Source organism: Enoplosus armatus, chromosome 8, assembly GCF_043641665.1.
Source record: "Enoplosus armatus isolate fEnoArm2 chromosome 8, fEnoArm2.hap1, whole genome shotgun sequence".
In the NCBI taxonomy this organism is placed as follows: domain Eukaryota; kingdom Metazoa; phylum Chordata; class Actinopteri; order Centrarchiformes; family Enoplosidae; genus Enoplosus; species Enoplosus armatus.
Genome location: NC_092187.1, coordinates 1751427 through 1769058, shown reverse-complemented (window position 1 = coordinate 1769058; position 17632 = coordinate 1751427). Strand labels below are relative to the sequence as shown.

The 17632-nt window shown below is 43.4% G+C and overlaps 1 protein-coding gene across 2 annotated transcripts in view; it reads left to right on the top strand.

The window, feature by feature from the left end:
* The window catches only part of chchd6a (coiled-coil-helix-coiled-coil-helix domain containing 6a), a 73990-nt gene that overhangs the window by 22661 nt on the left and 33697 nt on the right, over nucleotides 1–17632 (top strand). For both annotated transcript variants that reach the window (XM_070910519.1, XM_070910520.1), the window contains exons 5-6: nucleotides 3949–4032; nucleotides 16388–16458. In XM_070910519.1, the coding sequence (XP_070766620.1) occupies nucleotides 3949–4032; nucleotides 16388–16458 (155 nt within the window). The remainder of the gene's footprint in view (nucleotides 1–3948; nucleotides 4033–16387; nucleotides 16459–17632) is intronic.

Below are 17632 nucleotides of genomic sequence, written 5' to 3'. Positions count from 1 at the left end.
TGTTCTGAAATTTTAAGTTGCAGAAGGTTTGCAAGAAAAATCTGTGAATATGGCAGCATTGTTGGAAATCAAACTTAACACCAAGGACATGATTTTAAGCGTTGACAAACTGCCTCCACGTTGCGAAACACAATTCCAAAAAGGTTTTAATGTGAAAATGTAATCGCCAGGAAGTGGCACAGTGAAATTCGTCTGCACACGTCTTTAGCGAAATATTTGGTTCTAAAAGCTTGCTGACGTAGAGGCTACTTGCAGGACTAGCTGGCGAGCTAACCGCTAACACGCAAGCCAGCTGGGAACATACTAGCAGTAGTCGGTTACAGTAGTTCAGCAATGTACATCATGGAACATTCAAGTTCACGTACTTTAGTTTAGAAGTAAATGTACCATCCACTCCTGTCCCACAACTGTACGTAAACCATTCCTCTTCAGTGGAACATGTAATACCTCGACAGAGAAGGTTAAGTAAAAGTAGATGGTGCAACGCAGCTAATGAACTACAATACCTTCCTCCATTTTGGACTTTCTGGCTCTCTGTTCCCCCGAAGGTCAGCTCTGTTAAGACTGCTTGCTATTGGTCAATGTCTCAAAGTTGAGCGCAACATGAACATTTTGTGCAAGCAATGGTATGCAAATAGGGGGTGTGACCGTGCCTTTAAGCTGCACGCTGTAGATATACAGTATTTATTTCATTTAATTTTTTTTTCACTGTCACTGTCACGTATGTCTACGGTCTAAAATCTCCAGTCGTTGATTACATTCAACAAATAATCGGTTACTTCTTTATATTAAGTTATTGAAAAAAAAAAGATAAGTAAAAGAAAAATAGCTCTCTCTTGCATCTCTCTATGATGCCACTTTGTCTCTTTGCCTCCTTTCATCTTCTCTTCTCTTTTCTCCTCTCCTGTCCTCTTCTTCCCTCTTTTTTTTTTCTCGTTTCTTTCCCCTCTGTAGTTCCTTCACACATGCTGTTTTTCTCTTCTCCTATCATTCAGTCAGACTGGAGTGTGCCTGCATGTGTGTATGTGTGTGTATATATATATATATATATATATATATATATATATATATATATATATATATATATATATGATCCTGGCTGTCGGCATGCTTTCACACACCTCTGAATGCGCATGTTTTTGTGAAACATGTTTGTCACCTTCAGTGCTTCATAACTACTTGAAAATAACATATGATCTGTGGCAAGATGGCGCGTGGCGTGCACAAACACAGGCACAATGGATGGATAGATGGGTGGCTGAATAGACAGCGACAGGTTTTTCCAAGAGGTATAATTTGAGGGTTTGGAGCTTGCTCTTGGACTTTACACAGCACAGTCAAAAGAGTGTATGTGTGTGTATTTGTTGTGATTTGACCTACTTGGGCGTCTTTTGATATGTATGCTCATATGTATATGAATGCGTAGGAATCTCCAGTTATAATATTTTATATATTTTACTGTTGACTGTACACAGTGTTTAGTTGTGGGGGGGCAATGGCTGAATGGCAAAAGGCTTGCGACCTCTCAAATAATCCAGTAAAAGAAAAATCAAACATTAGAGGAAAGTCTGAAAAAAAAAAAAAAAGATTTTGTGTAGTAGAAATACAGTTGCGAGGTGGGAGGAGATATTTTGGCTATTTCTGCTGTATGTGGAAGGACGCTTTATTTTCAAGAGTTAATATGCAACAGAGAACTCAAAGACGTGGTTCCATCCAAGCATTTTAATGCAATTAAATAATTAGAGAAGCTGGATGGAAGTGACAACATTCGACAAACCTCCCGTAATACTGCAAAAGTGCAGACCACATTTTCTACCATGGGAGGAAAATCATCACAGCGGTCTGCATCCCACCGCAAGCGAGAACAGAGGCTGTCCCAGACCAGTAATCTTGATGCTGCGCTCATTGTTGCTGGAGACCTGAATCAGGCTAACCTTAAGAAGGTATATGTCTGACTTCCATCGACATATTGACTGCCACTCAAAAATGCCGCCCGCGTTCAGGAAGAGCGGCCATGCAGCCATCTCGCTGAGGTCAAAGCGTGTAAAGAAACACTACGAAACGCACCTGTAGGATTCAAACGTTGGCTGTATGCTACATCCACTCAGCTCACACGGACTCCTCTTGTAGATTAAACCAAAAGGGTTTATTAATCCCTCATACACAAGTAAACTTGGTGAAAACAAAAAGGAAAAGGCCACCGTTTACCTCTGTATATTCCAAAAGTCCTCAACACGGTGGGAAAGCTGTGCAGCCCTAAAGTGTCTGCCGTCGGTCCTAAAGGGACATGTGTGTATTTCTTTATTTTGCTTTACAGATAATAATCCCAGAAGCAAAATATAAATAAGATTGTATACACGAGACTACCCTAAAAGCCAAAACACCTCGATCGCCCCCTGGTAGCTGGCTGCTGGTTTGGGAAGCGCTTGATTTGATATGCAGCTCAGTTTTCTATGAGCGGAGCACACATTTTAAGTTGTAGTATTTAGAGCTGTCGAACTGACGGACAAAACATGATTTCTCAGAGATTAAGTTGAAATAACTAAAATTGGTCGTAACATAACGTCATAAAGCTATAGAATTATGACGTCATTGTGTTTCTTTGTTAAGTAACAATGAGGAAATGGAATTTTTTAAATGAGAATACAGGACGGGTAACAACACTTCATGAGCCAGCGGCTCCTCACACTTTGCAACTTTAATCGGCGACCCCTTATGGGGGTCTCAAACAAGCCGGCATGCTAGGGGTGCATCCCACGTCTTATAAACTACATCCACCTTTCCCTCACTGACCAGAGAGAGGAAACAAAGAAATGTGTTTTAAGAGTAATGAGACGTTGTTACCTCTGAAGCGCCATGTGAAGCTGGATCTGCTGGATCGGCCAGCATCGCATAAAGCCCGGTACCAAGTACCAGAAACCTACACGGGCCTCAATGGCACCGCGCAGTAGAACACCTGACGTTCTCCGGGAGGGGCTGGGAACAAAACAAAGACTACTGCTGTGAGAAATGAGGAGAGGAAGGTTAGGCACTGTAACAGTCCAGCAGAGGGGCAGAGGAGGGGGGAAAAAAAGGCAGCTCTCCATGCGCCGACGGGCAGGAGGGAGAACGCATAAACCAATCAGCTCATATCAATCACTCTTGACAAAACACTCGGTACAGAAGCTCTGATGTTCACAAGTTCTTACGTCACCTCATTTAGGTTTGAACTATTAAGACCGAGAAAAGTGTAAACGTATATATGTAATGTAAGGGTTTCTAACACGTGAGATCCGATAAATAAGTGCTGTACAATAGTATAAGCAAATATGATGCATGCTGCTGATTTATGACAGTTTAGGATCCCTCTCTTCTTGCATTAGATATGATTTCTCTGTGTAGTCCTTAATGTAGGCACAGAGGAAAATAATGGGCACTTTTAGAGTTTTTATACTGGAAGTCTTCTTGGATCCTCGCTCATCGGCAAGATGGCGCACCCAAAAGACTTGCGGTTCAAGCAAGGAAATGACAAATAAGAGACTTGGGATGTACCCCAGCAGCAGCGGGGGGGGGGGGGGGGGGGGGGGCGTTAAAAGTTCTTCTTCATCTTCTTCTTCTTCTTCTCCTCTTTTGTTGGTTAGAGGCAGTTGGCAAATTGCTTTTAAGTGCTTTACCGCCACCTTCTGGTTTGGGGGTTAAAGTTTTACAACCTAACGTCGCACAAATGAGCCACGTAGCGTTAACTCCCCCGCTGCTGCACAACCCTGCGTTAATCTCTCCACAGCTGCCGGATTCGGTCCGAATGCAGCCCGACAGAATATTATCACTGAAATGTAAATGAATATAACTACTAACTGTTGAAAAACTACACAAACGAAAACTGTACCGTAGATTTCACCAATCTCCTAATTTACAGTGAGAAAACACAGCATTACACAGTGTTTAATCCTCTCTCTCTCTCTTTGGCAGGCTCAGCAGCTACAGAAGAAAGATTCACAGCTGAAAGCGTTGGATGCCTTCTACAAGGAGCAGCTGGCACAACTGGAGGAGAGGGTACAACATTTACACAAACACACACACACAGACACTCGCAAAGGCTTGATGAGAGGCTTTCATAGACTCTCAAAGTTGCACATAAAGTACACAACAAACTGCAGATGCATACACAGTGTCTGCAGATTTAACTTTGCGACACAAGCAAGCACACACTATTGTGTGCGATCACATAAGTGCAGGCGCGGAGACATTTAAATCTTCCATGCAAACACACACACACACACGTGCACGTGCACACGCGATCATTGTCACATGGCACGTTCACTTGACAGAAAGTGACTGGACATAGATGGTCTGTGTTGTCACGACCATTAGCGGTCTGGTCCGACATACCTGCTGAAAAACACCACTCTAATACTCAAAAGTGCTACTGTATGACAGTGACGATCCCAACACTACCCTTGAGTATTTTTGTACTGTGTTTTTGTACAGTGCCAATACAGTGGGTACAATGCACAGGCATATATACTAATACATTTGAATGTACGGACATGTCTAAAGTCAATTGAACTAGCTGCTCCAGCTGAATACGAGAACACAGAAAAACCTGTAGGAAAAGCGCAGCACAAGGTGTATCTGTGAATGTGACTCAAAGGGGAACACGCATTTTAGTCAGCCTGAGCATCTCCAGAGAGCCCTCACGAGCCCTTTCAGTCCCTTTCATCTGTCTGACATTTACCAGGCAGAAAAGGTGTGTAAGCCGTTGGTCTCGAGTTAAGTCTCAGCCTCGCCAGGCACCACACAAGAAGGACCTTTTTATACGGGCTCTTCAGGGGAAGCACTCCTCTAGTTCTCAGACGGAGAAGACCTTTACAGGACGTTATGTGTAAAATCGAGGTATTATGTTCTGTTTAAAAATGGATAATTTCAAGCCCGTCCTGGAGGGAGCGGTGGGAGCAGATGGAGTCGCATGCCGTAACAGCCGTAACATTGGAGTGCCATCACTGCAGTGTGCCCGTGTGAAGCTGATGGTAGACTTTATACTCACTCAGCTTTCTTCACTCATTTGGTCGTTCCTGATTTCTTGGGGAAATTGAAATAAAGAAAATCTCTAACCAAGTTTGGAATAAGTATTTGATGGTTGTCCCATTAGGTAAAATAACGGTATGTATGTATGGGTACATGTGTGAGTAGAGTGTGTTATATTCATTTCAGTCCCTGATTAGAGGTTATGTTTATTGTTTGCCGTAAGCAGATAGAGCTCCTGGTAGCCACTGACTCGAGCAATGGGCTTTTTCTGTTTGGTTTAACCTGAAGTTTGGGCTTTTTGAAAGTAGACATGTCCAATCCTATCCTGCTAACGGGACGACAAGAAAGATAGGTGTTACCTCTTTCTTTCTTTCTTTCCATCTGTCCCTCCCTCTGTTCCTTCCTTCCTTCCTTCCTTCCTTCCTTCCTTCCTTCCTTCCTTCCTTCCTTCCTTCGTTCCTTCCTTCCTTCGTTCCTTCCTTCCATGATTCTGTGGCTGTCTAGTTTAAATGACAAACAGACACAGGCTTACATCACCATAACACAAAATCTGTATTCTAATTACCATGCAGGCGGCCTGAATAAACATTTATTACCTCGATGAATAGTCTCTACACACATTGGAAACACACACACACACACACACACACACATGCACGCACGCATGCACGCAGGTCTTGGAGTCAGATGCTTGGCTATTTGTGTTAGTCTCATTAGTAACAGGTTGGGTTTGCAGAGGGAGTCGAAGACTGGCAGGCTGACATACGGGTGGCACAAGCTGTGTTTGCTGTTGGGCTTAGGATGTTTGCAGACAGACCTCTATGTGTGGGTATCTGCGTGTGCGACAGAGAGACAGACAGACACAGAGAGAGAGATGCATGCTATATATTCAGGTGCATGTGTACTGTATATGTAAATTAGGGTAAAATGGAAATGTCCGTGTCTATCTGCAGGCTCAGTGTGATTGCAGACTGCACCAGAAGCCACATAATGCCTTGGCTTTAGTCTGTTTGACTGCTCAAAGTGTTCTCAATGCTTGAGGTTTAGTTTTCTGAAAGTGCTCAGCTGAACTGAACCAAGATGAGCGAAGTCAAACTGAGCTAGGCTTATGAAAATGTTATCTCACCCTTTGCATTAACATATGTGATGTAACAACAACCCCTGACATTTTAAAAAGTGGGGACAATTTGCACCGGGAAGTTAAAAGAAAGGATTGCACTTTTAGTCGTCTAATACCTGGAAAAACAATCTGGATAGAACACTTTTTGAAACCATTCCTTGAAAACATCCGGTCGTTTGTTGACTGATTTTGGGCAGCATGGTGGCGCACGGGAGGTAAAAGCTGGGTTCGGGGGTTCGATCCCCCAGCCGCCCCCCCGTCATGTCGAAGTGTCCTTGAGCAAGACACTGAACCCTAAGTTGCTCCTGATGGAGACCAGCACCTTGCACGGCAGCTCGGTCGCCATCGGTGTGTGAATGTGAAATACGCATATAAATGCATTTGTCAAATGCAGAATGATGTAGGTATTGTTCAGTCTCACTATACATCAGTTCAAAAGTAACTTTGTATCCTTCCACTCTAGGATATTAGGCATTTTGGATTTTTTTTTGCATTAAGAAAACATTGACTTTCACTGAATTTACAGAAAATCGAAAAGTCTAAATGACTGCATGTTTCCATCCACTACTGCCATGCTGACTTTTAGAAGTCGAGTGTGGCGGGATAAACTGTCGGTGGCACCAATTCCCCGGTCAGGTGCCATTAACTCACTGCTGAAGAAGCAGGCGCAACGGGATGACGTAAAATTGAAAATGCCCTGTTCTCCTGTTTTGACAATCCAGAAGTCTGCTTGTTGGATAATCCATCTCTTGTCTTTCCATTTCTTCCAGAATGTCAATACAAGAAAAGCAGTAGTGACAATTATTTGATGTGGGCACATATCTTTTGTTGGTTTCACATGCACCTTTTACTATCTGCCAAATGTTTCCTTTGTCTTTTTTTCTCTCTCTCTCTCCCTCTCTCTGTCTCTCTCTCTCTCTCTCTCTCTCCCTCTCACTGTCTCTCTCTCTCTCTCCCTCTCACTGTCTGTCTTGCTCTCACACGTCATAGTATAGAGTATAATTTGAAGCTGGTGGAAATACAGCATACAGAAGGAGATAATAATCCTCCTCCAAGTCTGACACGTTGCTTGACATGCTGTCACCAGGGCCCTCCACATAGCTCACCAGACATATCAGCACACCAAAAACACACACACACACACACACACACACACACACACACACACACACACACACACACACACACACACTTGCCTAACCCTAACCTAAGCCTTACCTTACCCTAAACCTAACCTTAAACCAAGTCGTCACCCTAAAATATAATGACTCACCTTCCTTTTGGGGACAAACATAATGTGACACACACGCGAGCGCGCTCTCTCTCACACACACACGCACACACACACACACACACGCACACACACACACACACACACACACACACACACACACTGCTTTATTCAAAATAATGCCAATGGCAGTACCTTTATCCAGGCCAAACAGAGGGGCAGAGGCTGCACATACTGCATACACACGGCCACACACACACACACACACACACACACACACACATATTAACATATACACACACATTGACAACATACTGTATGCGCCTGACACGATGGAGCCAGGTTGGCCTTCTGATCAGAATTCAAGTTTTTTTTTTTTTAAATGTATTAAAAACTCCACTTTTCTGCTGTGTTGCAGTTTCTTATGGAAATGCATACACACTGGGCCCTATGTAGACCGAGTCAAAGTTTAACGCTTTCATCCTGTGAAAAGCTATCTGCTCAATATGCTGCAGCGAGGGCTGCTGCTTATTAGTTTAGCTTGTTAGCAATATTTCCACTGAGGCTGCACCCATCTGGAGATGAAGATATGAGTTTCATAATAAGTTAACGTTACTAAACATTGCAGAGTTGTGGGTTACATTCCAGTTGCCTCATTATTTTGCTGCTTATGTACATTCCCCGACAGTGGTAAACACTCAGTGAGATCCAACCAGCTACATTTAATTGAACTGTAAAGGCGAGGTACGCCGTGAGACAGAAAAATATGGCGATTGGTTGTGACACAGAGCTTCTGAAGGTGTTTTACATCGTACAACACATACATCACCTCACATGTCTTAATGTCATAAATTGGAAGCTTCCAGATGTTTCGGGTGGGTGGGCTTAACCGCGTCCAGGTTGATCGGATACCCAGTTCATTTGGCAGCCTCGCACTAAAAGAGTATTTTGTGTTTAAAATCATTGTCAAAGTGAGTGCGTGGGCTGGAACTTGTGGATGATTGACAGCTGAGCCCGCAGGAGCACCAAGATACAATATTAACACGTTTGTGATGATGAACTTTAACTTACAAGCTAAGGACAGAAAGAGTTTTGTTAGCAGTGATGTTGAGGAATTAATTACACGTCATGTAACGGCTAAACCAACTTGCAGGCACGTTTAGTTAGATAACTCGGTAATAAGCTAAGTTGTTGGCAAAGTGGTGTTAAAGGTGCACTTTTCCCCTGGTGGATGTTTGGTCATTTCCTCAACAAGCCAAGGTGCTACACAATGTGTCCTAGCTTGTAAGGAGACATGAGCTAGAAAGCCAACGAATTTTGCAGTCTGTGATTCTTTTTTGTTGTTGTTGTTGTTATTGTTGTTGTGTTGTAGGCTGCTGTCTGATAGAACGACAACAGTTACTGGTTGCTTCATGCAGATGCTATTGGAAACCACTCTCTGTACGCTTCTTCCAGGCTTCATGCTCTGCGCGAAGACTGGAAGAAGGTGAAAACCGCTAACCCGACTCTGTCAAAGCCACATTAGCCTTGGGAAGACTACAAGTTGTCATTTTTACACTTCGGCTCTTTGTGGTGACGAACAAGTGAAACATAACATGTTAATTGGTGAGCTTTAGAGGGGGCTGGTTGCCAGATTTTATATATTTTTTTACCTTTGGACAGAGCCAGGCTAGCTGTTTCCCCCCTGCCTCTAGTCTTTGTGCCGAGCTAAGCTAACCGGCTGCTGGCTGTAGCAAAATTCCCCTGTCTCCTTAAAATGACAACGAATCTTAACCCCGCTAGAATTTAATGCAGGTCTGCACTAGAATAAAGGAGTGGATACCAACATGCAGATGGCTGTAGGGTCCCAGCTAACGTTAACAGAGTTGTTAGTCAGAACTGTCGAGCTGCCCAGGTGTTCCATTAGTGACTTCTGTGACCCCTCAATGGCTGCAGTACAGGAGAGGAATATAAGACATACGCACAAAAGAACAATGCTTAAGTAGACGGAGGTACATACGTTTAAGCATACAGGACATAGAATATGACACACACACACACACACACACACACACACACACGGGTCCACACAGAGCCCAGGGTCAACAGTGTGACACTATAGAAAATTATTTTGTGGTGTTCAGCGAATGCCGCTGCCACTGTCGGGTCCGACCAAAAGGTTAGATAAAGTGGGAGTGTGTGTGGGTTAAAAGACTGCTCCTTTTACAGTTGGATCAAAGAGCGCTGTGTGTGTGTGTGTGTGTGTGTTTGTGTGTGTGTGTGACTGAGAGTTTTCTGCCACCCACCTGTAGACCAATGTTTGTGATATCTGCAAAAAAAAAAAAAAAAAAAATGTGTTGTTGCTGCTACGGCAAGTGCGGTGTATTTTCTTATCCTGCGGACATGCCGTCATGGCACAAACTTTCAGTCAGGATAGAACAACCTCATCAACGCTGAGGTTATTTTAGCCTACGTGAGATGCTCCACATCCTGTTCTGTAGCTTGCAAGTTGTGTCGTTTTCCAATTCAGTATTACCTTTTGACAAAATTACATTGGTTTAATGAGCCAACGTCAGTGGAAATAAACAGTAGGAATAAATCTGCCTAATTACTTTCAAGCTTGCCACCGACTCCAAATGCTCCCCAAGAAGAATTTAAGAAATGTGTTCCCATAGTTGCAGGGTAGCTGTAAACATGTGTAGACAGCTGGGGAGAATGGCTGCAATCATCAGCGGGGAAGCAGAAATCTGTTTGGCTATTGATGGCTGATGACTGTAAAGTACAGCTGTTGCCACCCTTTCACAGCTAACAAGCTTGTTGACACTCTGAGTCCCCCCCCCCCCCCCCCCCCCCCCCCGGCTTTACGCAATTCAGTTAATATTTTGCAAATTTCGACGGCCAATGCCACACGCACAAGTTTTCTCCTTGCTTTTATCCCTGACCCTGGTCCGGCAATTATCCATTCTCTCAAAATATCGACCATACACCACGATCAGCGTTGCCTGCGTATTCAGATGGAAAGCACGAGGAAAGGAAATGCAGAGAGAAGCCGTAGTTGTAGCCATGTCGTGAGCATCTGCGCTGGCTGAAGACTACATTGACATAGCAGGAAAAGAAAGGCAAAAAAAGTGGTCAGGCACGGAGAAGGTAAGAAAGCTATATAAGGTGGAGAGCGAGTGAACATAATGAACAGGCAAGAAAAGAGGTAAGTGGCAATTAAGAGGCTGCGGGTGGAGTCAGAGCTGTGACAACCGACGTCTCTCCGGTTGAACTGCGCCGTACAGTTAAACCTGTCAGTCAGTCGATGTTGTGTTGTATTCTGTAGGTTGTGTCTGCTCACTCACTGTAAGATGTCACAGATCTGATGACAGCGTCGACGATCCACTGTTGCTAAAGTCCTCTTCTTCTTCTTCTTCTTCCTCCTCCTCCCGCCGTTCGTTGATTTGGATGTCCAGAATCATGCAAATATCAAAAACATTTTTAAATCAAATTTTGCGTGGTTGTCACGGAACAGCTTTTATTTGATTTATTGAATTGACTTATACAATGCGCAACATTAAACATAAATGTTACCATTTGATGTGCGCGAGAACAAATCTAAAATTCTCAAAAGTTCAGAAGATGACGTTTTTCCGGTATCCTACAGTGATGGGATGTTTATTCTTGCTGTTCACTCTACTGGTAAATGTGTTTGCGGCCATAGCGCAACTTATCAGAGGATAGTACATCATCCCCTTCCAAACCAATCATTTCATTGTCAGCGGCAGCTTGCTTAGCTTTAGCTATACAATGAAAAACATTTGCCTCCGTGCTGCGGTAGTTTTGCCCCCCAGTATCAACTTTTATTCTTTCAGCTTTATTCGTAAATATCAGGTCTAATTGTGTACTTGTAGATGTGTTGGGCCTTTTAGTAGCTGATTTAGGCAGTCATTTGTTAGAATATTTTTCTCTTCAACTTATCCTTCCAATTGAAGTTGAAATGACCCATAAGAATAATTTTTTTTTTTTATTGTGTTACGATAAGATGAATAGTCTGCTTGGTGTAATTGGAAAAGTCAATACGCAGCATCTTTTTTATAGTGGAATACCTAATTACGTAATTCCTAATAGTTTATTTTATTGTATTGGTTGTACAGAAATAACCCTTGCTCTAAGTCCTTTATAGCTGGAGAGTTTTAACTATTAAGCATTATCACAAACTTAACCTGTATCTTGTATGATAGAATCAGACAAACGAATGCAGGTGCTTGTTGTTGAGGACCTCTCTCCCTCTTCTGAGCGGCTCCGCAGCTCCAAAATCTCGCGCTTTTTAATGTGATCGTCTTAAAACAACGATATGGTGCGCTTCGATGTTTAACTGGGAAATTCAAACAAATGTTTTCGCCTGCTGTCTCTCATTTGCACTCGGCAACTACCGCCGGCTAGCTGCTAGCTAACTCTCCGAAGAGGCCATCAGCTGGGTCTTTGGTGTCTCTGTTGCCGTCTCCTGTGATTTGAAATGATTTTAAAGTCACGATTTCAATACGAGAGAGATTTAGCGTTCAACCCCACCGTTTACTAGATGTTAACCCACACCTGCCAGCCAATCAGAGTCAAGAATCCTCAAAAGCCATTGTATAGGTTTTAAGGGTCGAGAGAGTGAGATACTGTGGAAGATGATAAAAGGGGAAAAAAAAAGGAAGATGGAAATAGTGGCGGGTAGGACTCAGCTAATATGGATTTAGGTATCATTTTGGAGTGAAACCAGTGCACTCCTTCATGTTTAGCGTCAAATCAAAGTTGAGGTCATCACAGAGGCAAATGAAGAAACGATGAATAGTGGAAAACGACAGCAGATAAGGGTGCGTAGCATTTTTGAAAATGAGTAGAAAAGAAGGAGTGGAGGAAATATGTTGTGCAGCAGGAAGAGGGGGGTGGTGACGGTTCAGAGTCAGAAACCCAGTAAACACCCGTTAATTCACCAGTGTCACCATGGCAACCGATGATGCCACATGCATTCCAGTCACTTTTAGTAAGGTAAAAGGATAATTCATCCAAATTGACTTTGATTGCACGTTTTTTGGGGCTTTTTCAGGTGTTCCACATAAGACTGATACTTTAAATATCAATGAACCTGAACTGATCCTGGAGTGTGTGGGCAGTCCTGGGCCAAAGAGGCCAAAATGATATAAACCTGCTAATAGCCAGAGATGTCACAGATCTGGCCATATATATATATATATATATATATATATATATATGGCCTCATTGGCAAGATGATTACAAATACCTCTGTGTCTACATGTACTGTATAAACAATGTGTAGGAGTAAAAACCATGCATATGCAATTTCACCACGCACAAACTAGTATTTATAAAAATAGGATGTGCATTAGACTGTGCATACACGTGGTTTTGTAGACAGAGCCTTGCGTGACACGATAAGGTGGAGATGGGAAAAATAAGGCGAGATGGAATCTGAATAATAAAACACCGTTTGTTAGCCAATTCCACTGATTGTGTGATCTGTAGAAAATTACTGGCATCATTGTAGAACCTCGCCAATGCGACCCAAATAGTGAAATTGCACTCTTTCTTTCCTGTTCTTGTCACTGACAGGTACGAGTGACGGAGCAGGCCGACATATTGATATGCAAATGTGTGATTAAGGGCATGTCTGCGTTTGCTTACGGCAAACTGTGAGTGGAAATGTGTCGCGTGCACATGCGCCCATCTGTGTAGTATTTTAGGTAGTTGTTGAGTTAGTTAGCAGCACTGTACATCACAGGGAAACAACAACTACTTGTAGTTCCTTCTGCCCGTCAGCCTGCTTAGGCTTTCGCCGAAGCGATCCCCTCTGCACCTCAGGGCCCTGCACAGTGGGGAGGCGATTGAGTGGGTGTGCAATATCCTGCGCTATTGTATTTGTAATACGTGCGGTGGCCTTTACGGGTGAACTCTGGGAGGTTGAGTGCGGAGAGACCTATTATATTGGCGTGACCTATCGCCCCCAGGTGGGAGGTTCATTCACATGAGGCAGCGCAAAGCAAATTGTTGGTGTTTTGGTGGAGAATGTGTCTTAAGATGTCGCGCTGACAATAGGCATCTCAGGGGCACGTCTTTGCGTTCATGGAGCAACATCATTCTCCTGCCACTCAGGTGATTTTGTCAAGCACATCAAACTAAATATTTATAGCAAAATGCACAGAATGAACACGGTAATGCTTACAATGTAAATAAACTGTTGTAATTCCCAGAGCTCAGATTAGTCCTGTGCGTTCACAGCCTCCTTTTCAACTTTCAAAACAAATTTCGGCCGTCCATGTTTTATTCTTGAAATGCAATAATCCTGCCGTGTCACATTTTAGGACATAATGTGACCACCTGCAGTGTGAAATGCAGTAGATGTGTGACTGAAATAGCATCTGATTGATCTGATCATGTAAACGGCTTCACCAAATCATTTTTCTGGGGTTGTCTGCCTCTAGCTGCAGATAGGTGGTGCTGTGTGTTCACGTCGTGTCACTCTGCACCACCCAGGCAACAACATGAAGTCCTGCGGGGGCCGATTATTCATTTTTTCCTGAGCTGCTGTCGCCATGCGTCACGGTGATTGGCTCGGCTGTTTCACAGCGCTGAGACCAGTGATCTGACTTGCTGAGAGCGTGTTTATTAATTACCACACCCTAATCACAGTCTGTCCGCCCAAGACCTACCTCTTTGTGCTGGTTGTTAGTTTGATTTAGTTTATTTATTATTGAGATAGGGTCCTTAGTGTCAACGCTCTTTTTAAATGTTCATTAATTCGTTTGTTCTCATTTAAGTTTCTTTTCCACACGCGCTTGCAATATTAGGACTAAATGGTTTGAAAGTCTTACCCCTCTAAGTTAATTCACATTGGTAGCCATCGCCGTTTATCAACAGCACGGTAGCAGACCACATTGTGGTTTCATATTGGCTGTGGTGTGTAACACATCTACGTGTTGGACAGTCACTTAGCAAGATAACTCAACTCATCATTTAGAAGTCATGGCATGGCACCAGGAGTGCAACCGTGGCCAGACACCGTTGTGGTCTTTTGTGGTCGCTCGCTCAGCCCCCCCCACGCTTTTCCCCCCTGAGAGGAACACGTAGCTGAACATTTAAATGCTCTCTCAGCCATGAAGCCGTACGTAGCTTTGCGTCGCGTGATCCCTTTTGTCCGCAAATGCATCCAGATTGAACTGCCACTGTATTGTGTCGTACAATATACACAGGCAGAACGTTTTTCTTTTTTTGTTCCTTGCATGCTGTCTTACATACACATGCACACACTCATTACACACACACACACACACACACACACACACAGCCCAATCCAAACCTAAGTAGTCAGGGCAAATAGTTTTACCTACAAAAATCCCAGTTCACAAATCTCTCTCCCTCTTTTTTTTTTTCTCTCTCTCCCCTCTCTCTCTATTCTCTCGCCTCTTACCTTCATGCCTTTCTTTCTTTAGTCTTCTCTTACCCTCCTTGTAGCTTCTACTCTCTCTCTCTCTCTCTCTCTCTCTCTCTCTCTCTCCGTCATCCTTCCTTCCCCAGCTGGTACTATTTGCTGGTTAAATATTTGGGGGGTGGGTTGGATGCTGGGTGCTGGAAGGCCTAAGCTAGGAGGATCAGCAGAGGAAAGGCTGCAGTTGTTGTGGATTAGCTGCTTGTTTTATCATAATACCACTGCCTGCTTGCTTGGGGTTTGGTGCTCACCGGGCAAGCTGCAAAGTCAGACATCACGATTTCTTAAAAATGTATGAGTAATGCAACTCATTACCGCTGAGCTTTAGTTTTGCTAGAAGAGGCTGGAATCGCAAAGCCTATGCATCACAACTGTACGTTTTGTGTTTAAAAAAAAAAAAAAAAAGAAAAGAAAAAACCTGTGTGGTTCATCTTTCGGTAAATGGCCAAAAAATGACAGCTGACCCTCTGAGATGCAAGTTTGAACTCACAAAGGAAGCTGATGAAGAGACTATCTGGTCAGCATTGGGGACATTGTAAAGAGTAAACCAGTGTAATATGAGTTTAGGAAAGAAGCGGTATTTGATTTGAAAGGAGAGACAGAAGGATTGGAAAATTCATGATGGTTATGTACGTTCACAGTGCAGGATAAAGTCGCCATTAAAGTACATGCTGTTGATAATAATAAGAATGAAATGAAAGTTGTCCAGGAAGTTAAAGGAACAGGTTGACATTTTGGGGGAATGTGCTTCGTCACTTTCTTGCCGTTCGATCAGAAGATCGACTCCTCCGAAGATCTGAATCTCTTAACTATGAAGCTAATGCCAGCAGCCGATTAGCATAGGGGAAAATGGATAATCTGGTTCTGTCAAAAAGGTCAGAAAAGGTCTGCCTACCACCTCTGGAGTTCACCGGCGAGTTACATGTTAATGCTCTTTTTGTTTAAGCCGTACAGAAACCAAAGTATAAAAACAGCAAGTTGTGGTTTTACTGGGGCTGGGCGTCGACAGAGCCATGCCAGCTGTTTTCCTCCCGTTTCCAGTCTTCATGCCAAGCTAACCGGCTGCCGGTTGTAGCTTCATATAGCAGACGGATATGAGAGTGGTGTTTATCTTCACAGCTAACTCGGCAAACAGGTGAATACCCTTTTTTTCCCCCCAAATTGCCATTTCCTTTAAATTGTCCTTTTAGTGATGTACAGAAAGTTCCCTCGAGTGACTCTATAAAATCCAGCACTTCTCCAAATGTTTATTACCAGTTATTTTAAGTATTGGAGTCATTACTCCAAAATATTCACATCACACAGGATCACTCACTGTGGCTGTCAGACAGTGACAGCCATTTTTTGCTTCTCAGGTGTTGTGTTTATGGGCACAAAAGAAGCGTTGGGCGTGATGAAGCTGCTGCTCAGAATCTGATCATCCCGTGAAACATACAGAACTTACGTGAAGAAACAACTCTGCCAAAAGCCTTTGTCCTTTTAGAGACACACTTACTATACAAAAGAAAAAGGGAGACACACTCCGTTAAAGCTTGACTAATTCTTTTTGTTTGTGTCTTCCTCTCCACCTGCATGTCTTTAGAATTTGGAAAGATACAAACAGAGCAAGGAGCAATTCCACCAAGCTGCCTCCGAGACGGAAGCACACGTGAGGTGAGAGACACACACACACACACACACACACACACACACACACTAATTTGCATGCACACAGCAGACTAATAAGCAATAGATAGCGATCTGCTCTTTTCCTCATAACCTTAACCAGTTATATGCATGCATGCAAGAGTATGGAAGTTTTTATTGGACTTAATCAGTTGTAACCCACAGGAGACAATCCACAAATGTGTACCACGATCCACAAATATTTCATGTATTTGTGTTGTGTAAAGTCATATCCACAAATATACAGAGCGATTGGCAAATATGCAACAAAAAAAAAATTAAATCGCTTCCAGTTTGTGGGCCATACAAGAGCACGCCTGACTTGTGTGTTAAGTGTTTTGATTGGCCGCAGACAGGGAGAAGGCAGCTAATTATTACCACTGCAGTCTGTAAAGCACCCAGCCGAAATCCACATTAGAGACCATACCTTGACTAGCTGTTTAAATATGTGTCACACCAGTCACGGGGCTTTCCAATGACGAGAGTCATCCGCTAACGGCTAACTGAAAGACGCAAGTATTTATGAGGACAAAGTAACATAAACAGGTTTATGCAGGTCTTTCAGCGTTTCCTTATCGCTGACGGCAGGTTTTAGCTTGTGGCCAGCATTTTGTTTGTGAAGTGTATCTGTGTTCTCATGCTGGCATTATTTTCCAACACATTTCAACTTCAAGTGATTCATCTAGATTGAAATTCATTTTTTCTACGACGTGGATCTTGGTCACGTAGTTTTGTGCATCATTCCTAATGACGATAAGAACATCACACTCAACAAGTGAGACACAGCAACGTTGCTCAAAAAGTCCAAAAGTCCAACGGGGGCAAGAAACGAGCAGCCAGAAGATCATCCGCGTATGTCAGTGTTGTGTTTGCAGCTTGCCTCCACGTGGCCAAAACAATCTACGTTAATGCAGGTTTAAAGGTAGGTACCCAGGAGGCATTTTATCAGAAGCCTTAACCACCTCGACCAAATTCCTTCGGTGTGAAGAAGCAGCATTTAAACCCTGAGCTCCTTCTGGATGTCTCCTTACTCAGTCTCTGAGCCACCCTGTGAGGGAAACTCATTTTGGCCAACAGTCCAGTACAACGCCTGCTTATGCTGCGCCGATGTGCCTGTCAGCCTGAGGTCCCACTTTACCGTCACTCGCGAAGACGACCGCAA